Source organism: Bos grunniens, chromosome 3 (genome assembly GCF_055505025.1).
Source record: "Bos grunniens cultivar Pamir isolate PY7600 chromosome 3, Bosgru_T2T1.0, whole genome shotgun sequence".
NCBI classification, from domain to species: domain Eukaryota; kingdom Metazoa; phylum Chordata; class Mammalia; order Artiodactyla; family Bovidae; genus Bos; species Bos grunniens.
The window spans coordinates 69,672,091-69,699,237 of NC_141167.1; the positions used below are offsets into that span (position 1 = coordinate 69,672,091).

Below are 27,147 nucleotides of genomic sequence, written 5' to 3' on the forward strand. Positions count from 1 at the left end.
TGCGCATAAACAATAACAAGCACAGGCTGCAGAACCAAGGTTCAAGGATTTTATCTTCTTACTTTTGTGTTCCAAAATTCCCAATAAACCCCGACTATAACTAAAATAGTTTGATCTCCACTGGAACCCTATAATTGAGTTGGCATGCTGAAAGGAAAAGAGTGGACCCAACAATATTTACTTTTGGTTTAAGGGTACGATTGCAAGAAAGGAATCCTAGCCATTGCTGTAAAGAGAAATGTTAACAATAAAGATTTCTGTACAGAAGAACAAACTATAATCAACATTCTGAATTAAATCTTTTCATGTACTCTGAGCAAACTTTGGTCTGCCTCTAGAACCAAAACTTCCCTCCTCAGTTGTTTAGTCGTGGTTTTCATAAAAAAGTTATTTCTCGGGTTATGCATGAGTAACTGACCACAACTTCTGTCCTCCCACTTTCAATTCAGTTCTCCTAAACATGGCAGGACTGGGCAGGCCCATAGGGAAATGAGGTGTGTCTAACTGGTACCCACATCTATTAGTATTTGGCACAGAGGGCAGATAAAGAAGCTTGTGCAGGCCACCAAAGATACAGTTTTTACTAACTTAACCACACTGTAAATTAATCCCTTCTCTGGCTTCTTTCAATATTTATGGCATTCACTGTAATTGCCTTCTCACTTCTCTGTATCCTTCTACTAGATCAGTGGTTCTCACCCGGGAGTGATTTTTGCCCACTAGGCTCTCCAGGGGACATTTGGAAACATTCAGACACATTTTGGGTTGTCAGAACTGGTGGTGAAAGGGTTTGCTAAGGACATTCAGTAGGCAGAGGCCAGGGGTGCTGCTTAACATCCCACAATTCACAGGTCAACACCCCACAGCAAATAGTTATCCAGCCCAAAACATCAGTAGTACATTAGATTATATCTTCATATTTATTTTAAGCTATAATGAAAGTAGGGAAAGTGTTAGTCGCTCAGTCGGGTCTGGCTCTTTTTGACCCCTCACCTGCCAGGCTTCTCTTTCCATGAAATTCTCCAGGCAAGAATACTGGAATGGGTAGCCATTCCTTTCTCCATGCATTAGATTGTAAAGGCATCAAACATAGGAAAATTTGTATACTATATGCCAAGCATATAGTAGATCCTCAATAAATGTTTTTGGAATAAATAACCATAAATATGTGGCTCAGCTGGTAAAGAATCCACCTGCAATGCAGGAGACCTAGGTTCGATCCTGGGTTGGGAAGATCCCCTGGAGAAAGGAAAGGCTATTATTAATAACACTCCAGTATTATGGCCTGGAGAATTCCATGGACTGTATAGTCCATGAGATTGCAAAGAGTCAAACACGACTGAGCGACCTTCACAAAAAAATCATATATTTTTTATTATTGCATACAAGCTCTAGCAACTTAACCTCCATGCAGCTTTCAGAGTACTCTTCCTAAATGATCTGATGCTCGGTTCTCTACTCAAGATCTTTTGATGGATCTCAGACTTTAGAGGTGCATATTGGAATATTTGTGAATCAAATGAAATGTCTGGGTTTCCTTCTAAACAATCCAGAGACAGGAAGTAATAAAACAAAATTGGCTATGAATTGGTAATTGTGGAAACCAGATGAGTGGTTTGTAGGAGTTCATTCTACTATTTCTTGTTTTTGTTTAGATTTGAAATTTTTGAAACTATAAGGTTTTCAAAATGTGAAGCACACTGAATAAAATTAAAAAAAAAAAAAAGAACCTATGATACCTCTCCCTTACTGAATAGACTGAATGTCTTGATCTGCTAACTAAGCATTTCTACCATCTTTCTCCTTGGCTTCCCCTCATCTTTACCTCTGCCTGAGGACAAAACCTGGCTGGTGCTTTAAAGTATATTTTTGTTCTGGAAAAATAAAATGTGTTCCAAAAAGCAACGCCTCTCTTGGATTAATTTCCAACTGACATTCACAACTTGCCCTTTCACTCCCCTCTAATCCCCTCAGAAAGCCTAGTATGGCTGAGATGTTAAGAGGAAGGAAAGGAAATTAACATTTACTGAGTGCCCATGATATGCCAGGTGCTGTCCTGAGCGTAGTTTAATATTTAAAAAGTTATGTGGTGGAAATATGGAGAAAATTCAGTATTTTAAACACTTAACTTGCTAAGAATTATAGATTGTACATAAAGCATGGCAAATTTGGGAATGTCCTTTTGTGCTCATTTTCCCCCATATATATATATATATGCCCTAAACTTCAGAGAAATGATTACTTTTCCCTTTCACCATTTAAAAAAAAAATCATTGCTGACGTGGTGTAATCATTTTCATTATGTAAGCCCAAGTGTTCTCAAATGCTGTAAAAAGCAGTCACAGCATCCAAAGAAAATAGCACTAACATGCCTATATTTCAAGATACTTCAGAAAATATGGTAGGATGGCACCACCTCAACTATTTTAATTGTTTTGCCATAAACCATAATATGCATAAACTATTCACGTTTCCTGGGCTTTTCTTTGAGTTACAATTCAAAGTCACAAAACTTGTCCTAAACTTTAAGACTCTTAAATAGTTTATTTGTTTCCTAATATCTTAACCCTTTGGTGGAACAGATGTTTTTCCCTAAAACTCTTCACCTTCTTTTCATAATTATTAGAGCATTTGGGTACTAACCTGCATACCAATGTGATATGGCATGAACTGGGGAAGAGGCCAGGAAGAGGCGTATGAAAGGACAGATGACTGTGTTGCTTGTAGATTTTATTAAAAACTAGAATCAACATAAAGGAAATCAGTCCTGAATATTTATTAGAAGGACTGATGCTGAAGCTGAAACTTCAGTATTTGTGAATCAATTGGGCCATCTGATGCAAAGAACAGACTCATTGGAAAAGATCCTGATGCTGGGAATGATTAAAGGCGGGAGGAGAAGGGGATGACAGAGGATGAGATGGTTGGATGGTATCACCAACTCAATGGACATGAGTTTGAGTAGGCTCCAGGAGTTGGTGATGGACAGGGAGACCTGGTGTGCTGCAGTCCATGGGGTTGCAAAGAGTTGGACACGACTGAGCAACTGAACTGAACTGAGAATCAACCTCCACCTAGGATAAGGCATAAAGATTTAAGAGCATAGGCTCAAAGTTCCTTGATTTGAATCCCAGACCCACCATTTATTTATGTGGTGTGACCTTGGCCAAGTTACTTACCCTTACTCTATAATAGACTTACCCACAAACAACATTTAGGACAAAGCCTTGCACTAAGTAAATGCTCAATAAATGTCAGATCAACATTATCATCATCTCCATCTTCATCATTACCACTAGCATCATCATTATTGAAAATTTAAGCAAAACAATTCTAGTCCCAGAGTTGGTTCCCAAGGGACTGAGAGATCAAAGGTGGCAAAGATGTGCTGTGAAACTCAGGAAAGTTCCATTAATAACAGTGCCTCCCCCCACCAAAAAAACACAACAGTGGCCCAGAGGAAGGACTCAGAATTACTTACTTACTTTTGATGGCCTATTCTGCTTGCCCAGAGAAGAAAGAAACATCACCTGAAATGAGCCCTTGCTACTGGCAGTGGTAGCCACAAAGCAGCTCTCTGGCTGACTGTGAAGTAGACAACCTCTATCTGCTGCCCCAGAAAAACCAAGTGTTGAGAAATAAGATGGACCAAATGGCCAGGGAGAGCTGGAACTTCGGCCAGGTCTCCAAAGAGTATCCATGTAGTCAAAGGACAGTAAACTGTCCCATTGGGAAATTTTTAGTCCCAAAGTTATTCCCAACAAGAGATCTGCCCACTTCCAGAGATACTGTGTGTGCTAAGTTGCTTTAGTTGTGTCCAACGCTCTGCAACCCCATGGGCTGTAGCCCACCAGGTTCCTCTGTCCATTGGATTCTCCAGGCAAGAATACTGGAGTGCTTTTGCCATGCCCTCATCCAGGGGATCTTCCTGACCTAGGGATCAAACCTATGTCTCCCGTCTTGGCAGGCAGGTTCTTTACCACTAGCACCACCGGGGAAGCCGACGGATACTGGGGTATTTGTTATCTTAATACAGTAACACATAAGGCTGTCTGGCAGGAAGAACACTCATGATCCTGTTATTTTTCAAAGAAACCAATACTATCAGGCAAATAGTCACATTCCTCTTATAAATGATTATTCCAATTCCCTGAGAGGTAGAAGGAGAGCACAGATTCTAATTGTCTGCACTGAGGAGAAGTGCTTCTAGAGTCAAAGGGAAATAAACATCAAAGATGAGTGGAGTCACTCAAACAGGCTAAAAACTGCCAGGAAACCTACCCCATTCAGTGTAAAGTTAGAAAGAGCATTTGCATACAGCCCCTGGGAAGCCAGCCTACAGCCTATCCTTCTCAATTTGTTTAACAAACCTAGGCAATGAACTTTCTTCACCGCATGCGTCTCCACTAAAACCTAGTCTCAATTAGCAAATCTCATGAAATCGCTTTGATATTTGGTAAAACTTTCCTCTTGAACTTTTATGTAAAGAAAACATTGAACTTTCAGGGTAATTATACATCAAGTTTAAATAAAGGTAATTACCTAATTTACAAGAGGAATTACTTAAAAAAATACCACCAGACTTAAAGAATGAATGAATGAATTACTGGAAGTTATACTGCTGCAATATTAATGCCTAATTATTGTCTGGCACAAGAAAAAGCAAGCTGCTGCCTTCAATTACGGGCAGAATTACCTCTCTCAAAATAGGTAAGAGTAACAGATGGAGTATGGGGTGGCTGTTGCTGCTGTTACACCATTTTCACAGTACAAAACAGAGCCAGCTGTTGCCCGATTATGATATGCTTTGCAACACAATTAATTTATTCTTATTTCTTTTCCCTTGGACCCAATAAACAAGGAACTACTTGGGCAATCCATTTATAGAAAGACTGCAGCTATTATAACTGCTTCAAATGGCTAAAAATTAATGAATAAAGTTAAACAAACAACAACAAAAACATTGATGAGAAACCAATAAACATCTAATACGTATATCTCCCACCAACTTGAGGACGGCTGGGAAATGAATGAAAAATTGTTTTGCCTCTTCAAACAGTACAGCTGAGTGGTATGGCTGAGAAGGCCTTTGGGAGTCATATGGTCCAACCCCCTCTTTCTCCAGATAAAGAAAATGAAACCCAAGGACCTGAGAGGAGAGCTCCAGAGTCCCACAGCCAGCTAGCAGGGAAAGCCTAGAGCTGTGCATAAAATTCTAAAATTGAAATGATAAAAACACATTTGAACAGTGGTTTTCAATGTCCTTCTGCTGTGACACCTAAGACAGATGGTGTTCACGTACATGGTACCCTCCCAAAGGCATCTGTGATCCCTGACAAAGCACTCTAATAGCTTGTAGCCAGCACAGCCTTTACCAGCAGGTCAAAGAAAGATGGGCTGTGGACTGCATGCAATTCCAGAAGGAACTCTAACCCTCTCCAACATGCTCGAGGAAGCATATCTGCATGCAGGGCAAGTGACAGCATCGTCATAACAGACTAACCAAGACTTTGCTCTAATATTTAAAGAGGAAGTCATTGGCAAAGGTATCATTAATGCACAGCAGCAGGAGAACCAACTAAACAAAAGACTCTGTGGGCAAAGAATTCTTTTCTAAAGCTACTAAATGGTCGTTAATTTATCTTTCAAATAAAACTGGGCTTTGATTTACAGTATTCCAGTCTGTGGGGTCGCACAGAGTCGGACACGACTGAAGCGACTTAGCAGCAGCAGCAGCAGCAGCAGCTTCTTTATGAGTAGCACACAGGTCGCTGTTCTCTGACCGAGCCTCCGCAGAACACACCTTTAAATGGTACTTCGTGGTGGATAACAGCGAGGGGCCTGGTGAACGTCTTCTTATTCTGCATCATGGCCCAGATCATTGAGGCATCCAGCGAGGTGCAGGCTTCATCAGGAAGCACACACTGCAGAGAGAATAGAGTCAGGGGGTCACTCAAAAGGGCCAGCATGGTTGTCCTGTGGCCCCTTATCAGACAGCTCACAGCTATTTACCCCAGAAAAACAGGGTACCAGGATGGTTTTCAAAGAACCACCAATAATCTGAGAGTTATGAGAGCAGCCTCAGTGTATTCTCAGTTGCACTTGAAGATGCAAACATTGCTGGATGGATTCCCAGAAAACAACTGGAGGTTTTAGTGTTATTTAGTCTGAAAAATAAAATAACTATATGACGAACATTGGCCCTTCATCAAGCTGGCTTACACACAAACGGTTCATGTTTGTGATTTGTGATGGTAGGAAACTTCATGTATTGCATTATGAGGGTGACAGATTTTACATCTGCTGTCCAAAAAGATAATCATGTTGTCGAGTGCATTTGATTTTTTTAATTACAGTATAGGCTTATGCAAAATGAAGCTTTCCAGGGTCATCTGCTTTTAATGTTCCAAAATGAAGTCCTAGGGAGTTGTGCCTAGGGGTGGAGGCCATGAGATCAGCTGTTTCCAGCTATTTTCAGTCTCCAAACTTAGAACCAGCATGCCCAAGCCTGGTGTATCTGTTTCCATTACCTTTTCCTTTAAAATAACTTTGGCTCCTTGTCTATGCCCATCAATAGGTGAAATGCTAATGTCAGTGACATCCAATCACTTTTGTTGGAAGGGGAAACATATCAATTATTTTTTAAAAATCTATATATAGCAAGGTATCCAGAAAAGTTAACTAGCTTCCAGATCTTCTAGTCACAAAAGAGCAGAGACTTGTGGCTTTATTGTCATTGCTGCTCTGAGCAACATCAAAGTCAGATACATGTTATACGACAGTTCCCCTCTCTTACAACCCCTGCCCCAAACAAACAAGAAAAGTCTTTACAACAGCCCTCCGGTAAAGGGAAACAATGGGTTTTTCATGGAGAGAACTTGTTGAGAAGATTTGCAGTTTAGGAAGAGCTTTCTTACTTTCCTTCTAGTTTCCTTGGTTAAGCAAGAGTCTACAACAAATTTCACTGCAAGATCCCGGGCAAGTCACTGAACACTCTGCTCTCAATTTCATCAGCAATAGGCAGGGCTGGACTCAACAGTCTTTGAGAATTCTTCCTAGAAGAATCTTTGGCTCGGTCTATTGTCATAGAAAGCAGTCATAGGAGTGTGAAAATATTAACCATAGGCCGTAAACAGAGGAACAGCGGTAACAGCTCTATAAATGGTCCACTGTCCTCACCTCCACTGTCTCACCTGCTCTTCTACCTAGGAAGGAAGGCTATGCTATTACTCCAACGGTACAGACAAGGACACGGAGGTTCTGAGAGGTCAGGAACTTGCTAATGTCCTGTTAGGAAGAATCAGGCCTGCCTTCTCGGCCCCCATGCTCTTTCCACTCTACCTTGCCTTGGATATAACCTTAGGCTTAGGGCCACATCCCATGTCAACCCCAGGTACTTAGAACTTTCCTTTAAATGTTATAGAAGGAAATATTAGGACTAATTTTCACAGACTGACACACTATGAAGCTGGGTTGCTACAGGCCAGGCTCACTGAAAGGTGAGTGCTACAGCTATCAGTAAAGACAGGGGTAACTGCCAGGCCTCCCCTCCTAGATCCCCAACTCCTAAAGTTATTCTCTGGGTCCCACAGCCACTCAAGAAGTTCTGCATGGCTCTCGACCACTGTCCACTATGGCCCAAGCTTGATGGCCACTGGAAGGTGGAGGCCCACAAGGCTAGGGTACCAATGTTCCCTAAGGCAACCTAAAGAACACAGCCTAAATCACTTTATATATATATATATATATATATATATATATATATATACACACACACACACACACACACACACACACACACATGCGCTCCCTGAGGACTAAGAGATCAGATTCACTACATTTTCAAATGTATTATAAAATTTCCTGTGGTCTAATGGAGAAATTGATGCCCAGGAGAATATAATAGTGCAAAGGATACAGATAAATGACAATCCATCTCATAACAATAATTTTTCCTTCTCCTTTTACACCCATCTCTCACAACCTATGTACCAGGTGAGAAAATTCTGTCCCTATGAGACAGTGTTAATGACACAGCTCAATTATTGGACTTTCAGACGCTAACTGATATGCAAGTGTAAAAGGATGAGAAGTCAGCTTACACTGTGTGAGATATCTAACCAAAATAAACACACATACGAAGTTATACATAATTACGGCAGATCACAGAAACAAAACCAGACAGAAGATACCCTTCATGCAAAAAGCCAAAACAATGAGGTCATTACCCTTGCGGATGCCCCCTACCATAGCCACACCAACAAGGTCAAAGGGTTCTGATTTCTGTTGTGGCAACAGCATGTACTAGTTCTATGTGGGGAGCAACATGAGGCAAACATGACGAACCACAATATGAAACCAAGAAAAATTAAAATATTTGTTAGTTTCCCTTAGAAGTCCTCATGAGACAAGTCAACCTTATAACTCACACAGAGAAGGTCAAAAAACAACTGCAATACAAATCTCAGCGGGACTTGGAAAAATTAATCCTCACGTTGAACTTGTCCTTCGGCTCTCTGTACTCTTGGCACTGTGTACTATTAGAATAGCAAAGATAAAGCCAGACCTCTCCTTCAATGGAAAACAGTCTTGATTTATCGTTCATAAGATACTACTGAATAGCATGCATGGAAAAAAAAAAAGCATACGGTCAGGACTCATTCTCCAAGACTCCATAAAACTCACAGTTCCCTGCTAACATGAACTTTATGACTTTGACTGGGCAGTCCCCAAACCAAAAACCTCAACCTGCAGCAAGCTGTGATTAAACCTTTCTGGTAGGTCACTGCCTCACCTAAAGATGTCAAAATAACAGGAGAAAATAGATGAAGGCCCACTAACCTTGGGTAGCTTCTGGGGGTCCTTTTCCTTTTTGGTACACAGCGTGAGCTCACACTGGAGAAAGAGCAGGGAGGTATTGAAGACAGGCTTAAAAACAAAGCTGAACCGTTTCTTATCTATCTCGGCTTGTGGGATAGGAAAGTGCACTCTCTTGGGATTGTAGAATTTCACAGATTCATCTTTAGGACAAATGTTCTCAATGATAGTATAATCAGACATCCTATCAGGGTTTGAATACGGAGAGATAAAGCACGTTTGGATGGCAAATCCCAGTTCTTGGTCAGCCTTGGTAACAGACACCTAGAACAGAACAGAAAGCTCAATTCAGAAGTGAGTTAACATTTCACGCTCACTGTAGGTACAAGGACAACATACCAACGTGGCCCTTCTGATGAGAGACATTGCGTGATTTGTGTAACACACCTATATAGTCTTCTTTCTAATCACAAAAGTGACACACTCATTGAAGAAAGAGATATTTTCCATTTAAATCTGGTATGGATGATGACAGTGAATTATTTAGTTTAAGTGCCAGCCTGGATTCTAATATTCTAAGATTCTAATACAAGATAAATAAGTCTCTTTGACTTCCTATGAGTCCTCTGGGAAATAAAAATAAAAGTATATCATGCACCTAGAGTAGACTTTCCAAAATAAATAAAACACCAACAGGTAAAAACCCTAATGTCATAATAGGATTATCACTTGTGAGGCAACCTCTCTTAAAAATTACTCAAAAAATAAAGGACAGAGCTAGATGTACTTAAACCAGGCAGGGAAGAGCAGACTTCTAAACTGCAGCAAGTCAGAAGGAGCCTATACACTGCAGTGAAGTTACTGATTCATCTAAAGTCCTGCTTCACGGTGAGTAGCCAGAGCTGGCTTGTGGGGCTGGATGTTGGGCATGGTGCAATCTGGTGGCGATCACGAGCCTGGCAAAGTGTCCCAGCTCTTCAGAGGTCCAAACCAGACCTTGCCAAGGACTCTCCCCTCAGTCTTTAAGCCCAAGGGTATTTTAAGGGAAATCTAATCTGGAAACGTTTCCGACTCATTTACACTTCCCTCTTACAAAACATTTGTATGGGCTATGTCCAAACCTTGTTGAGGTTCTTTTCTTTAGAAACAGGAAGTAGTGTGTGGCCAAGTGTAAACAGAATTCAAATCTCAACCATCCTGAACTCAGCTAAAATCTCCAAACCAGACTGGATTCTCCATCTGGTGACACATGGATCACTGTGTGAACTGCCTCTCCCCACTATTGCCTCATTCCTTGACTAAACTAAGAATCAAAATAAACTTAAACACTTTAGAAATAAAGTTGGTCCTTAACCATAAGCCAATAGCCCCAGAATCCTTTCAAAGGCATGAAGCTATAAACACACTTTGCATTCTGAGATACCCACGGGAAATCCCTGACATCACATGGGGCTTTTAGCCCACAGCACTATTTTGAAAGATCCCTATGTGGTTAACTGCAAGACACTCAACAGTGAAGATGATGAAGATGATAATGACATTTTGCTGTGCCTTAAAGCTTAATCCCTGAGAACAATCTTATAAGTATTTTCATCTTCATTTTATAAATGGAGGGCAAACGGAACACACAGGATAGATAACTTGTTCAAAATCATAGCTAGCAAATACTGGGGAAAACCAAGGCTTGAGCCCAGGTCTTCTGAACCCAAGTCCATTTTCTCTTCACTATTTCACTACAGCTACAGGGTCAGTTCAAGCTGCCCATGATGTGGTCAGGGAGGGTGCTTAGTAAGACATCTTTCCAGGAAGTAGTATTTAGTAGTCTGAAAATATTCACAATTCATTACTTTTACAGTATTTCTGAAAAATGAGATATTTAATCTTGGAAAAATGGCAAACTACATATACTCTATTTACTCATAAGTGCCCTTTAATATGAACTCAGAACCCACAATGCAAAAACGTGTGATAGAAGAAATGCAAACCTTTTCTCTAATCTCAATGATCAATGATCTGCAATGGCAGAATAGCTAAGGTACTCCAAAAAATTGTTTGAGAGGAAAAAAAGACTATTGTCAATAAGTCTTTTACTCTGAAATGGACTGGAAATGAACAGTGGCAGGACTCTGCTGCTCACTCGCCATGAGCACTGACCCTTGGTTTCTGCCCCCACAGAATGAGGGCACTGACTAGATACAGCAACTGTGACAATCTGTAAAGTCAAAATTATATGCATACCACACAGCTCTCTGATAGTTAGGAAATGCCAGCTAATACTAGCAGTACTAATCTACATTTACATTTGGGGGGTTATATTAGACATCAACCCTGAATATTCATTGGCAGGACTGATGCTGAAGCTGAAGCTCCAATACTTTGGCCACCTGATGAGAAGAGCTGACTCAGTGGAAAAGCCCCTGATGCTGAGAAGGATTGAGGGTAAGAGGAGAAGGGGGCAACAGAGGATGAGATGGTTGGCTGGCATCACTGACTCAATGAACGTAAGTTTGAGGAAACTCAGGGAGATAGTGATGGACAGAGAAGCCTGGCGTGCTGCAGTTCATGAGATTGCAAAGAGTGGGACATGACTTATTGACTGAACAACAAAAACAACATATAGACTTATATTTTTAACTTCCCAAGACAAATGAACTAAAAGAAAATGTGCCAACTGTGTGACCAACTATCACCCAAAGATGACCAAAGACCAAGTGGCAAAACTGGTAACGTCTTGGATTAAAGGAAGAGATCATGATCTAGAGGAAATAGGAGATTCTGGGAGGCGATGTGATAAGAATGGCCACAAGAGGAAACATGGAAATAGCTCTTTAGACCAAGTCAATGATTAAGTTTTACTTACTTTCCCCAAATAAAACATTTTCTTATCAGCGGTGGAGTCCAAAATGAGACAAAAAAGACTAGGCATGGCTACTATCCTATTTAGCAAAATATATACCAATTCTCTCTCATATTTTAGGTGGTTTAAAACAATTTTAAAATAAAGTAGTTTATAACAGTTCCCCCTTCCCCAAATTCTCTTCAGTGTATTATTATGTATTTGCCCTGGTGGCTCAGCTGGTGAAGAATCTGCCTGCAATGTGGGAGACCTGGGAAGATCTCCTGGGGAAGGAAACAGCTACCCACTCCAGTATTCTGGCCTGGAGAATTCCATGGACTGTATAGTCCATGGGGTCGCAAAGAGTTGGACACAACTGAGCGACTTTTACATATCATTTTAATGATGTTTAAAATGGCATAGCAAAAAGACTTGGTTTGTTTTTTTCCATCACTTTCACAATGTCTTTGATTCAATTCAATTATGAACAATATAATCTACAAATGGGAGAATAAGAATGAAAAAGAAAATATATTTCAAATAAGCCAGCACTGGGGGTTGGGGGAGGCAGTTGGGGAGGAGGGAGAAAACCCAAAACATTCAGAGTTGGATGTATGAGGAAGATTTAAGGCAGCAAAGCCACAAATTGGCAAAGCCAGGCACACATCTGGAAAAGAACAAACTGCAGTTAAGCAGCGCCCCTAAAACCTATAGTACAATAGTGCATCACTGACCAACCACACATGTGGATGGAGCAGCCGGAATAGCAAGAAGAAAACACCAGTGTTGGATTAGGAGAGAGCTCTGATCAGGGACAGCACATAGAAAGCAGTATATCTTCCCTAACAGAGAAAGGAGTACCCAATGAAAGAGAAGATCTCTCAGAAGAGGGAAATCAGAAAGCAGGAGATGATCCAAGAAAATGTCTAGAGCCTGTGGGCTCCGTCCCAGAATCAGTATAAATGTGAGTTATTTGTCTTTCTTAAATAGAAATATGTGTACTGAAGTCATTTTTAATATATGGAAGTATCCCATTTTGGCCCCTTAAGCTTCTCCCTCCTCCCATAGTAGAGAACACCAGCCTGCATCTTAGCACCAAAACCAGCTCGATAGAGGACGACTTTCCTGTAAGACCAGCAGACATTCTGGGGTCATGAGCATAATTATCTTCTCTAGAATCCACTCTGTGAACTTGGGTATTGGCACTGCAAAGAGGTTACATTTTCTCCCTCTTGAAAATGGCACTTTGAGGATAAATGATGGCATCCTGTGGACAACAGTGTGGTCTCTGGAGCCAGATGGACTGAGTATGAACCCTGACTCTGAACTCAACTAGGTACTAATTGTGCGACCTTAGACAAATTTGGGCCTCAATTTCCTCATCCACAAAATGGGGATATGTTGGGGCCCAGAGTGAGGTACTCCGCCCATGGCAAAGGTCATGAGGAAGGAGGCTCGACATACGCAAAGGCGGGATCGAGCCTCAGGAGTCCCCCTGGAAATCCTCAAGCATCTACCCCCATAACCAGAGCCTGCCTACTTTACTACTTTGTGCTCTTACCTACACCTCTGACTTTATGGGGGGCTGTCCCCCACCACCTCTTTCGGAGAAGGAGTTAACCTAGAGCTCCAGTCAATAAAAACTCTTGGGTGTGACAAGAGTGTTTTAACCTACAAACTCCTCTGAAGGTTCTCTAGCCTGCCTGACAGGCTCGTCCGGCCACATGTGATTGCTCACAGCCTCCCAACCGTGAGAGGCACGAGATGCTTTAAACCCTCTAAAAACAGGTTCTTTAGAGAAGTTAGAAAACTATAAGTATAGTGGGCTTATTAGAAATTGTGTTGGTGAAGGGTTTTTCATTTGTTGAGCCAATGTTTGTTGCTAAGTCTCCATATCCCCTGCCCTTACACCCATTAATGAATATATAGAAGGAATAAGTATTAACCTTTGATATTAATCACGTTAGACCTTAGGCTAAGTAAATTCTTTCCTTAACTAAAACCCACTACACCCTCACCCTGTAGGAATGTAACTTTATTTGGGTGGCGTCTGTTTTGAGAATAATCAGCCCTGGAAACATAAGTGTCCTGATTGACCGCTGTCACAAGGAGAGGGTCGTAAATTGTCAGCAGGCCCCCCTGGCCAGAAGATGATGTAACACCCCTAAGACCTCTGCATACATTTGTGTGAAGCACCTGACTTTAATAAAAGTCAGGACTGCTGTCCCCACGTGACTTTTGTATAACATCTCAGTGTATAAAAACAGACTCTGGAAAATAAAGAATTGGGATCAGTTTCTCGAAATACTGGTCTCCCCATGTCGCTCTCTCTCTCACTCTGGTTGAGTCTCCATCTGGAGCGCGGAACCCACCATGCTTACTAATTATGCCTGGGCTTCTAAGATCCGACCGGGGAGGCCTCAGTGTCTCCTCTCCTTCGGGAGAACGGAAGGATGCCTGCGGCCTACGTAAGTGGTGCAAACTTCTTGTCTTGAAGTTTTATTGGTCTCCCGCGTAAACCAAGCTACTCAGCCTCTTTTCTCCACTGAATTTTCCTACTGAGCTATCCTCATTCTATTACTCTTTATATCCTTAATTAACGTTTAATTAAGCTATCGTATCCTGATCCTCGCCTACGCCGTCTCTCCTTCGAATACCCTGGATCAGCCGGGGCTGGTCCCCGGCAGGGATATTAACAGTCCTGTGTAATAGAACTGCTCAGAAGAATACGAGTCCTTATAACTGAGAACTTATAACTGAGCTTGGCACAAAATAAATCTACAATAAACTTTAGCTGTTGTTATTTCATTATTACCACCACTACCTAAGAGTTCTGTAGTCACTCCACAGATTTACATTATGTCTGGTTATTACTGTTATACACAGGAAATAATTTTAATAAATTTATAGATACATTGGGGCTTCCCTCATAGCTCAGTTGGTAAAGAATCTGCCTGCAATGAAAGAGATCTGGGTTCGATCCCTTGGTCGGGAAGATCCCCTGGAGAAGGAAATGGCAATCCATTCCAGTATTCTTGCCTGGAGAATCCCATGGACAGAGGAGCCTAGCAGGCTACAGTCCACGGGGTCGCAAGAGTCAGACTGGACTTGGCAACGAAACCACCAAACCACCGCCATAGATACATTTAGATAATGATCTAGGAAAAAAACCAATTTTCATGAGCTATGGTAACATACAGTATTTCACTCAAAAGTATGCACAGTTTAAAAGATAGTCTCTAAGGGGTTTGAAATATTCCCTTGTTAACTCTGATACTGCAACTACTGAACGAATGCCCTTGGCAAAAATACAAAGGACAAAGTAAGGACAAGGCTTTATAAGAATTTATGCCCCTGATTAAAAAAAAACAAAACATTTCATCCATTCATCTATAAAATGCTCTCTCCATTTAGCATAATGCAATGAATCCTGAAATTTCCTGCTTTGGTCAGAAACCAATGTGGAAGCGTCTTTTGAGTGAAGCCTTCATCCAGAGCTGGTCAAGGCTGAGGAAGGCAGGAAAACATCTGCCCCCAGGGGCTTTCACTCATGTTCAGGAGCCACTAAGAATCTCCGCTAACCTAACAGCCCAAGGCTAACATACGGGTCTCACCTCAACATAAACGTGTCCATTCTCTGCCACAGAGAAGACCCCCTGGGAGGGCACGAGAAAGAGGTCAGTGTTGTACAGCTCCATGTTGAAGGTGACGTTCCTGTTGGGTTCGTCCTGGAAGGTACGGGGATTCCCTACCTGTCGCAGGCTACAATTAAACTGGAGAAAAGAAGAAAACAGATGGAAACAAATCACAGTCAAATGAAGCATGTAGCTTTAGAAGCTTTAGCCTTTAACATCTGATTTTATTTTCCAATGGTCCCCGACTAAAGCCAACCAAAAAGACAACAATCTCTACAAACTACCTCCTACAAACAAATACATACCACCACAATTTCAAGTCGGCTGAAGAAGGAAGTGTCCCCTTCATCCATGTCTCCTGGAAATCCATTATCACCAGACTCTAAATCTTCATAACCATCTGGCCAACCACTACTATCCCCAGAGGGTGGAATCTGAATCACAATCTAAAAGGCAAGGAAAGCACAGTGTTATGAAAACACCCAATCACATACTTTGGTTCCACCTCACATAAACACCCATGTAATAAATTCTGAGGTGAACTGAAAATCTGACTTAATTAAAAAAAAAAAAACTCCAAGTTTTTTTTTAGGATTTTATCCTCAAAGAAATGAAAAAGAAGAAGCCCAATGCATAATAAATTAAGATTTAAAATAAAATATGTATTTCAAATAGTGTGAAAACACCAGACACTGAAATGGGGTTGGGTGGGGTTTTCAACAGGCCCACCTGTACTGTAGTGGGTGGGGGAGTTTCTCCTTAGGGGCCTTTATACTGAAAACTCTAAGAAACACTGATTTGGCTAATCCAAGGAGTTCTTGTAAGCTGTGTCTGTCGAGATTTGATAGGGACTTCCCTGGTGGTCCAGCGGCTTAAGACTGAGCTCCCAGTGCAAGGGGCCTGTGTTTCATCCCTGGTCAGGGAACCATATTCCACATGCTGCCACTAAGAATTTGCATGCCAAGGTCCCACACAGCCAAAAAAAAAAAAAAAAGATTTGGTAAAGTTTGGTTTGAGTCAGAAGCAAAGAACCTGATGTTCACTATTGAACCATTCTTTCCTTACCCTTCTCCTATATGTGTCCATCTCCCCCACTATCTCCTGTATGAGGTATAGATGCAGGAAAGAACAACAAGTTCTATGCCATGAAAACCTATCTTAACACTGGTAGAAGGTTAGTTCTATGTAAGATGAAAAAATTCACCCAGGAATTAGGACTCCTTAACTCCTAATTTATTTGCATACATGGGATAGTTACAATTTTTGTTTGATTTTATGCTCCACCTCCTTAGATTTTGAATATGTTGTAAAATGAAAATAGATATTAAGTCTGAAAACTACTACAAACAATTATAACTAGAAGAAATGGTTAAAATAGCCACTGAGAGGAGAGCAGAACGGGAAAGAAATGAAGGAAAATTGCCTCTCTATTCTTTTCCAGGTCCTCAAAGAAATTAGTGATGCAACTGAAGCAAGTTAGGTTATTACTTACCCTATAATAATTTTTTTTAAAAAGAAGAAGAAGCAATATACTTTTCTCTCCTGAGGTAGATGGCACTTTTTTTTTTTTTTTAACTTAACCAGTTATCATGGCCTCTTATTGGCATTAATTCAAATCAAAGTTTAAAATTCCAGGGCTTCCCTGGTGTCTCAGTGGTAAAGAATCCACCTGCCAATGTAGGAGACATAGGTTTGATCCCTGATCTGGGAAGATCCTGCTTGCCTCAGAGCAACCAAGCCCATGAGCCATAACTACTGAGCCTGTGCTCTAGAGCTGGGAGCTGCAACTACCGAGCCCACATGCTGCAACTGCTGAAGCCCATGTGCCCTAGAGCCCGAGTTTCACAGCAAGAGACGCCCTGCAATGAGAAGCCTGTGCACTGCAGCTAGAGAAAGCCCGCACCGCAACATAGACCCAGCACAGCCAAAAATATATAGAAATATTTTTAAAAGAGTTTAAAATTCCAAAATCACGTATACCAGTAATATATGACACTCATTACATCTGGAAAAACTGGATAATTGCAAGAAAATGAGTGTTGGAATTGGCAGAAGAGTGTTCATCACAGAAGTCAAAGGTTAATAAATAATTTCAGTAACAAAGCGGAGTAGCTGCTCCAGCCTAGGGCTGGGGGAAGATCAGTGGATGAGAGGTCGGGAAGCTGGATTCAGTCCTGGCTCTCCCACTAACTCGTCTCTCAAATCCAAACAAGTCTCGTAACTCCCTGGAGTTCAATTTCCTCACCTGTGAAATGAGGACGCTGAATGAGATCATCTTAGGGTTCTTTCCAGCTCAAACATTCTAAAATTGTCTGAGGAACAATAAACTTGGCTCACAGGAGAGTCAGTCCCTACATGAGCCATGCTGACCAGAAAGCCAGTCTCCTCCCTGGCTGGGTCCTATCTGTGGACCAGGAGTGGAATAAACAGAGTAGTCGGGGCCTCCCCAGCCCATGCCGAAGCTGGGTAGGCCCTGAGCACAGACACACACACACGCGTCAAAGCTGGACGCGGGGATCTTGGAGCCCTGTTTCTATCATCAAAAGTACAACTCAAATTGCAAAATTATCACTTTAAAATCCTTTTGAAATTTCATGTTCAAATTCTTTTAACGTTCACTGTGTAGTATCCGCCTCTACACAAACAGATTTAATCTGAAAAGATTAAGGTGAACTTCCAAGAATGATGTCTGGAAAGTGAAGGGTAGCTACTGCAATGACTATCATTGGGGAATCTGGGTAACTTCGAAAGTAGGAGATGTTCTTCAATTTAGGGTCTTTCCTAAGGATGGAGAGAGATTTAATAATTTCTCAAAGGACCTTTTCAGACTTCTCTCTTTTGGTTCTTTTGTTCATGAGGGAAGGAAAAGTTCTCCTACTTCTAGACATGCCTCAGATGAGGCCATGGATCTCAGATGAACCATGGATCTGGTTAGCTCAGTTGTACAGAGGTGCTCATTCATAGCCTTGGAGTTTGTCCTCATGTGAACCAGGCCATCTGAGCCTGCAGCTTAGCCAGAAAAAGCCATAAGCACCTTGCCAGTGAACGCTTTGCCACCAGGAGATGGAAGGAAGGGTGGGAAAGATCATCACAAATGTTCCAGCCGAGAAAACAGGGCCTCCCAACTCCCACACACTCACCAACAAAACAAAAGTGTTCAGGGTCAGAGTACATCCCATTTTGTTGAGAACCAACACTGGGCTTCATTCAAGTCTGGGGTACATGGCCCTCCTCACTTTCATAGAAATCTTAAGACTAATTTTAAGGTAACACCCAGCAAGGCTCAGGCAAAGGGAAAGCTTTGTCCTGGAGAACACTCACGGAGTTGTAGTAAACCACACCATCAGGGGCTGCTCGCCGGAGCCGAGTCCCACAGCCATTCAGGGGAGACTCCAAAATGAAGTGGGTGTCATTTGTCTTGGCCTTGCAGGTGGGATCCAACAAGGTGAGCTCCATCCCAGAGTAGTCGCTGGCCTGAAACAACCACCACCAAAGACATAAAGAGGGGTCCACAGACCATTCTACAGCACGCAGTTCACACATTTTGCCTGGTCTTCCAAATAAAGGTCACTGGAAGCCTGCACTCCCTCTCCCCCCTTACCTCCTTTCAGCCTACCATCTCTCAACAGCCCCAGATTTGTGTTTGTTGGCCTTGGAAATTCAATAGCAAAATATTGACACACAAGGATCTGGAACCCCCCCTCACTGAGAACAACAGGAACCGGGTGAGACTCACAGCCAAGGGGAAGTGAGCCCATCCAACTGAGAAAACAGTATCAAATCTCCAGAGTTCAAAAGTGAAAGAGCTGGAAATAACTCACACAGACTGAGGTGAGATGGACAGCGAGGTAACCTCCCATTCTCTCCTTTAAGAAACTGCACCAACCTGAAAAGAATCTTTGTCTACAGCCACAGTCATCTTCTCATTGTCACACTTGACGGATAGGGCAACATCTGTGCTGCCCTGCACCTCCTCTGGCTCTCTGGGATCAGGGAACAGGATGCCAGGGATGACAGGGTCCTTTGGCCGAGGGATCCCATCTTCTCCCCCTTCCTTCCGGCCTCTCCTGGAGATGTCGGGGAAGGGAAAAGGGAAACCTCCATTTCGGCTTCCCCCTCCCCGAATGGGTGGGTTGTCCAGGGCAGGCAGAGTACCAGGGCCCAGCAGGATCCGTAGCTCAGGAGGGACGGTATGGACCTCCTCATCTCTCATCTCCTCTGATGGTAAGAGAAGAAGGCAGAACATCATCAGTGTTTGATGCCAGGTCACAATCATTATCATGAAAGGTGAGAATAGGAGGAATGAGCACAGAATGGGCATATGTAAAATTATCCCTAATGAGCAATGTATAAAGGAGATGTGAAGTCTGTCTCGAAGCCCGAATTCTAGTCCTGATGTTCTTTCTAACTGGTCTGGCAGCTTTGGGTAAGTAGCTTACTTCTCTGTGCTTTGGTTTCCCAATTTTTTTTAAATAAGAGGTTGAACTAGATCAGTGGTTCTCAACTTTGGCTACACACTGAAATCACTCTGGGAGCTTAAAAAAAAGCATCCCTATGCTCAGGCTGTACCCCAGCCCAATTAAGAACTGAACTCTCTTTAAATCATTATGTTTTAAAGCTCCCCATGTGACTCCAATGTGCAGCCAAGATTAAAAACTGCTGGATTAGATGATTTCTAAGGCCCTTCAAGCTATAAAAAAATCTACTCTTTGAATAAGTTATGTGGGATGATATTATTCCATTCAAATGCCAATGAAACACTTCCTTGAATCTAGAGATTCTTTAGGACAGTATCTAAAGATTTCTTGAAACAATACTGCTATTTTGAAATTATTTTGCTACCTCCTATTTCACTGCTAAATTCTAACAGATATCTAGGTACCTTTTAGAACCTAGTCCCCCAACAAAAAGAAAAAGCTGCTTAGCTTCAATTATCCCTTCAAAGTCAACTGATATATACTTGAGGTTAATCTATCCTGCAATGGGAGTTGGAAAAGATGATGACAGTAGACCTTAGCTCTCCTTCAATACCATTTTTTTTTAAAGGATGGCACGGTTAGTTGTATGGGTCCAAAAGAAGTAAGAGGTTTGGAGGTTTTTAATTTGTTAACAAAAAACCTTCACAACCACCCTGTGAGATGGGTCCTACTGTTTCCCTCATATGGCTGAGGAGGAATCAGAGGCTCAGAAGTTAAGCAACTTCCAAAAACAGTGATCAAATATCAGGGCTGGGACTTGAACCTGGACTCCCAACCTTCATTCTACCAACCCTGCACTCAGTTGTAGTACCATGCAATGAGCAAGAGATCTAGGGATCAGAAAACCTGGGGTTCGAGTCTTAGTAGCTATAAGACTCTGGAGAACCTCAAAGAACTTATTAAGCCTCTGCTTTCTCCTCCATCTAAGTGGGGTAATAACGCCTATATTCCCTCTGGGTGAGGATGAGAAAGCACAAGTATGAGTCCTCGTGACTTCCTATGAGATCTGGCCTGACCTAAGACTTCTCTCCTGCTGTCCCAACCCCTCTGTATCTCAGCCCAAAGTGATCACTAAGCTCCTCTGAGAAAAGAACCCAGACTAATTTATCCTTAATATATGCAGAGAGAAAGTGATCTATAACAAAGTTTTCTGATATGCAATTGACTCTATGTTAGTAAAAAGTCTGTATTCAAGATAGTTTCACCAAAATAATCTAGCACAATTCTACGTAACTTTAAGCTTTACAGTAAAAAGTAGTCAAATGAATTGTTAAAATTTGCAACAGAAAAACAGCACCATATGAGTTGAAATGAAAGTTCTTCATTGGAAAGCACATGGGGGGGGGTATTTTTTATACAAACAATAACAAAAAAATCATACTTACCATTGCTTTCAAGCCGAAGATGGAATCTATTAGCCATAGGAGCCACTGTGTATGATGTTACTGGACTATAGCCATTGTCCAAAGCCCACTTGACCAGACTCTCCTGGGTTGAAGGAATGTCATCTCTTTTTGATTTGGTCATTATCATAGATCTTTCACTTTCTTTCCCAAAGCCAATACTATTAGGAGCCTGAAGATAATAATAAAATTTCACTCATGAGTCTATAAAATTAAACAGTACCTTAATACCTGAAACAAATAGATTCTCTATTGTGTATGAGCAAACTATTTATTCTTTTGATCCCTACTTTCCTTGGGCTGAGAATGCTGATGTGAAAACTTGTAACAGAAGATTAAAGAAATATCTATTCATGCTGACTGGTCACATCATTTGGGTTGCTTATGTTGATACAAATAACAATCATTTTTGTTATTAGTGGATAATCTAATTATCATAAGCATGATTAGCACGTCACTAGAGTTAATGTTTAAATTAACACACATCAAATATGATACAAAACTTTTATTATTTTTATTTAAAATTATATATACAGTATTCAGAAATGTGTATTCTATATTATCCGAACATGCCTGTGTTCTGCTTTCTATGTTGTTGTTATTTCTATGTTGATGCTATGTCGCATCCAACCCTTTTGCAATACCCGCCAGGCTCCTCTGTCCAGGGGATTTTCCTAGCAAGAATACTGAAGTGGGTTGCTATTTCCTTCTCCAGGGGATCTCCCCCACCCAGGGATCGAACCTGCATCTCCTGCATTGGCAGGTAGGTTCTTTACTGCTGAGCCACCAACGAACCCCCTAATTCCTATATCCTAGATTTAAATGAAAGAAGGCACAGCCTAGTTACTTCACTGTGGAGACTATCCTCTTTGCAAACTATGAATGACACAAGGTGAAACAACCAAAGTCGATATTTCACTTATAACTTATGATCAATTTAGCAATCCTGTAACTATAGACACTTGCCAGTTCTATTAATGGAATATGGTTAGATTTTATGGTCTAAAATATTAAATTAAGCCACCATGCCTCTAAGTACCAATACTTTTATCCCACAATACAAATAACTCTTAAAATTAACTTTCATTTGGTAGTCAGTTAAAAATTAAAACTGAGTGATAAGAATCTTTCCAGGAAAGAATATTGAAGGACTCTGAGTACTAAGAACATGGAAGGTAAATTTCACATTACACTTTGATCCTACTGCAGTGCTCTCCTCAGATGGGGAGGGAAGCTGAATGCTGCAGGGAGCACCCAAAGGGAAGTCACCACATTTTCAACATCTGTTCCTACAGGGCTGGAAGGCCCTTCTAGCAAGTGGATTATGCCATTTCATGTCGTATAAAAATCACTTTAATTTCCATGCCCAATTATTTTCTTCTGCATAGATGCAGCATTTTTCCTAAATTCCCCATTTGTTTCCCATTCTCTTTGCCCTTAACATGACTAAATATTAATCCTTTCCCATTATAAAACCATAGAAGATTCACAGTCTCTGCGTTCTCTTGGCCTCTCTGGTTGTGGGATACTGGCTGAGGACACGCATTTTCAATTCAAAGCTGAAAGAACCTCACCCAGTATATTTTCCTACTACCCGAAGTGCTCATCAGAGTAGCAAGTCACAATAATGCACGCGAAGGGACCAGAAAGAGCTGTAACCAAGTTCTGTAGCCATTAGCAAAAAAAAAAAAAAAAAAACACCTCAGTTCCACAGATTTGGATTATTCTGCTCTTACTGGGATTCAGAAAACATTCCTTAAGGAAAGGGAAAGAAGAAAGAGGAGAGGGAGAGGAGGAGGACGGAAGGAAACTAAAATGAAGTAAAGAAGGATCCAATTAGTTCTTAGACCTTTTTACTCATTGAGTCAACAGCAGTTTTTTCAGCACAGCTCCTTCCGGGCTTTCAAGGCAGCCTGTCGTTTTGATTGGCTGGAGTTGCAACACTGGCCTAAACAATACTGTTTGGCCTCATCTGCCCTAGTCTTTCATGTTGTTGGACAGCTGAGAAAATACTGTATTTCCAGAATACTGTCATCGTAACTGCCACCTGTTCTTTTTGTAGCAATATGGAATGAGTTGTTTACACCTTTCCACATGAACACTAGGAGCTGTCAGCACAACTCATATTGATTACACCTCAGGATTTACAAGGCTAGAAATCTATCTATGCATTTGTAAAGCAGCAAGGTTTGGGACAATGGCAGGCAAGTTGGTTCCCAGCAATGAATGGGTTTCTTATCCTGTATTTCTGGGAGTTCCCAGGCTCCCAAGGCCTCGGTATAGCTACTCCATTAGGGAGTATTCAAGGAGGTCTCAAATACCACCGCCATCTTTCCTAGCCATATCTTCACGAAGGACAATGAGTTAAGTAGAGTCTGAGTACCTTTCCCTCTCCCCACCATCCACACACCTGCATCAAAACTGCTGGTATCTGGGAGGGCAGAGGCTGGAGGAAAAGTCAGGCAGAGGGTGCAGTCCATACTCCCAATGGGATTAAAAAATATCTCTTCTAAGAATAAACTCACTATTTGCAAACTTGAAGCCCTGAGGCCCTATGAAATCATACAACAGAAAATTTCTAACAAGTTATCTCCATCTATTTTATGTTTTGGAGTCTTTTCCAAAATGTGATTATGCATGGTCCATAAGGGCCCCGAATTAAAAGCCAGAGCTGGGCATGATGATGTAATGTGGACACTTGTAGTAATCCCATCTGGCCCAGCACAACCCTCTGTGCCTCTTTGGACCATCCTGTCTTTTAGAGGGTTCATTCTGCCCACGTCGTATCACACACACACATACATACCCGACCTATGTTTAATGGTGCTTTTCTTTAAATTTCCCCATCAAGTTCCACACAATTCCTTTAGTAAACATTTGTCATTATCTTCACTTTGTTAATTGTCCCTACAAACTCTTAAAGAATTGCTAATAGAAGGAAGATAGAAACCTACTCCCTACCACCATCCTTTATGGCAGGCACTGTGCTAAGTGCTTAATATATGTTTTCTTATTTAATTCTTCTCCAAAATATAAGGAGTAGGCATTACTATTCTTTTCTAGAGAAGAGGAACCCGAGGCTCACAGAAGTTTACTAGTACATGTAGCTGAGAACTCATCATGTGCAGGCGTATGCTGACTGCTTTAGATGAAATACCCAGGGCACACTTAACAAATATTTGTTGAATGAATGAATGGACCCTGCTAAACCTCATAAGAACTCTCAAGGTGAGTATTATCATTGTATCCATTTCACAGGTAAGGAAACAGACTCAAAGTTCAATGAAATTGCCCAGGATCAACTGGGATAATAGCAATTGGAAATAGGATTTGAATCCAGACCTGGCTGGCCTCAAAGCCAGCATTCTCTCCACTCCACCTTTTTATTAGCAGGTAACTTTCCCTCCCAGCACAGTCAGAACTCACATCTGAGACAGGAGTTAAGAAATCACAAAGCATGAAACTGATTGGGAGAATAGAAAGGAACATCATGAAACATTACCTAATTGTTTAGTAATGTTGTCATGCATTGTCCAAAATTGGCCTGGAACAGGAGTACAGCCAAGGAGAGCAATATAAACAGATCTTGCACTGAGATGAACAATCTCTTTTTCTAGCCTCTCTGATTCATAGGAGAAGTGGGGACCTTCAGAGTGAACTCCAGGACTGCCCTGGACCAGGCACACATGCTCAGGGAGAGAAAGAGCCATCGAAGGGTCAGGGCCAAGAGAACATTTACACAAGAACTCCAGCAGGGAATTAAAATGTACCGTATGTTTCTGCCTTTCAAAGCATGATTCCCTTTCCTGTTTTTGTTATTCTGAAATTAAAAACATTTGGCTGGTGTGCCAGGCAGCAAAGGCTGCAAACAGCCCAGGTCACCAACACTGCTCATGCCATGCCAGGGAAAGCATTCACAACAGCTCTGACTTCAGAAAATCACTGCTGGGCTTTGTGCTCAATACCAAATTGATGTATCACCACTACACATGATGGTTTATTGGGATCCCCTAAAAGTTAAAAAAAAACAAAAAAAAAAACCCACAGGAACCAGAGATGATTACTTTAAAATTAAGATGTGTGTGCTCATGGCTGTACCCACTGCCTCTGGCAAATGCTCATACAGGATGTTGCCTAGGGGACTATTGGCTCTGTTCACTGTGTTGTCACACAGAAGGTGCCATGAATGAATAATACTAATGCCAAAGGCATCCCTCTCCCAAAACATGAACCCACTGAAAACATAAATCCCACTCCAACTGATTCAGTGCAGGCACTGAAAGAGGAACTGGCCACAGTTTTTAAAAAAGACAACACACAGGACAGATGCAGATGCACAGGATGGAGATGCAGATGTACAGAAGAGACTTGTGGGTACAGCAGGGGAAGGAGGAGGTGGGGTGAACTGAGAAAGTAGCACTGACACATATACACTACCAACGTGTAAGACAGACAGCTAGTGGGAGTTTCTGTATAACACAGGGAGCTCAGCCTGGTGGTCTGTGATGACCTAGAGGGGTTGGATAGTGGAGTGGAAGGAGGCTCAAGGGGGAGGGGATATAGGTATACTGATGGCTGATTCACACTGTTGTATGGCAGAAACCAATACAACATGGTAAAGCAATTATCTTCCAGTTTAAAATTTTTAATTTAAATTTATTAAAAAAAAATTTTTTTAAAAGACAACGCACTAACATTTAAGCCCGCAAAAAGAGATGCTGAAGATGTAATTGGCTTCCCAGGTGGCGTTAGTGGTAAAGAACCCGCCTGCCAATGCAGGAGACGTAAGACACAAGGGTTTGATCCCTGGGTCAGGAAGATCCCCTGGAGGAGGGCATGGTAACCCAATCCAGTATTCTTGCCTGGAGAATACCATGGGCAGAGGGGCCTGGTGGTCTACAGTCCATAGGGTCACAAAGAGTTGGACACAGCTGAAGCAACTTAGCACGCACGCATGCATCCAAAGAGATAATTATCTTTTTAAAAATGAGGAAAGGGAATTCTTTAACTTTCAATATAATTTGCTGCAATATTCTGTCAAATAGCTATCTCCCTAAACATACTTGGAAAAAATGGATTCCACCAAATTTCAACATTTAACTTTTCGTGAAATGAGCTATTGTCTGCCCATCATGCCACCCAGTTAAACGTCTTACATATATTTCCTTCATGAAACAGAAGGCTTAGGAAACAGGCTGGGGATACTTTTCCAGCATCATCTCACTAACCTGTGCACAGCTGTAATTCTTTTATCAGGGTTTTATCCTTAGGAGCAAGCAAAAACACATGCCAATACCAAGTATTTGTCTCGAAAAGAAAAATCAGCTGGAATTAGCTCATTTCCCACATCTTTCGTAAAGACCCAACCCTAGAGTAAGAGCTGATATTCACAGCCATGACACTGAGGCCCCCACAGGATTCTCAGCCATGAAATGCTTGTGTTCATTGTTTTATATTTACTAAGACTGGAAATCCCAGGGACAGAGGAACCTGGCAGGCTACAGTCCAAGGGGTCGCAGAGTAGGATACGACTTAGCAACTAAACAACAACACTGGGATGACCCAGAGGGATGGTACAGGGAGGGAGGTGAGAGGGGGGTCAGGATGGGGAGCACGTGAACACCCGTGGCGGATTCATGTTGATGTATGGCAAAACCAATACAATATTGTAAAGTAAAAAATAAATAAACTGATACAAAAAAAAAAAAAAACACAAATAGACATTAACTGAAAAACAACAACAACAACAACAAGACTGGAAAGCACACTAATAGATTTCAGGAATTTCACAAATGAAGCTCGTGGGATCCAGAGAGGTGAAGGGACTTGCCCAAGGTCACAGTTCATAAGTGGCAGAGTCTGAACTTGAACCCAGGTCTGTATTGACCACAAAGACCTTTTTTAACTACCACACTGCCTGTCCTTGACAGGAGAAGCCAAGGAACAGCCTGTTTTATAAAGTGAAAAATAATGGAGAA

The 27,147-nt window shown here is 41.6% G+C and overlaps 1 protein-coding gene across 16 annotated transcripts in view; it reads right to left on the bottom strand.

Moving 5' to 3' along the window:
- TGFBR3 (transforming growth factor beta receptor 3) overlaps positions 1 to 27,147 on the bottom strand; it is a 209,315-nt gene that overhangs the window by 18,942 nt on the left and 163,226 nt on the right. For all 16 annotated transcript variants that reach the window (XM_086391098.1, XM_086391097.1, XM_086391095.1 and 13 more), the window contains 7 exons: positions 21,152 to 21,341; positions 19,175 to 19,506; positions 18,610 to 18,762; positions 15,594 to 15,734; positions 15,268 to 15,426; positions 8,842 to 9,141; positions 5,804 to 5,924 (listed from right to left, as the gene is read on the bottom strand). In XM_086391098.1, the coding sequence (XP_086247224.1) occupies positions 5,804 to 5,924; positions 8,842 to 9,141; positions 15,268 to 15,426; positions 15,594 to 15,734; positions 18,610 to 18,762; positions 19,175 to 19,506; positions 21,152 to 21,341 (1,396 nt within the window). The remainder of the gene's footprint in view (positions 1 to 5,803; positions 5,925 to 8,841; positions 9,142 to 15,267; positions 15,427 to 15,593; positions 15,735 to 18,609; positions 18,763 to 19,174; positions 19,507 to 21,151; positions 21,342 to 27,147) is intronic.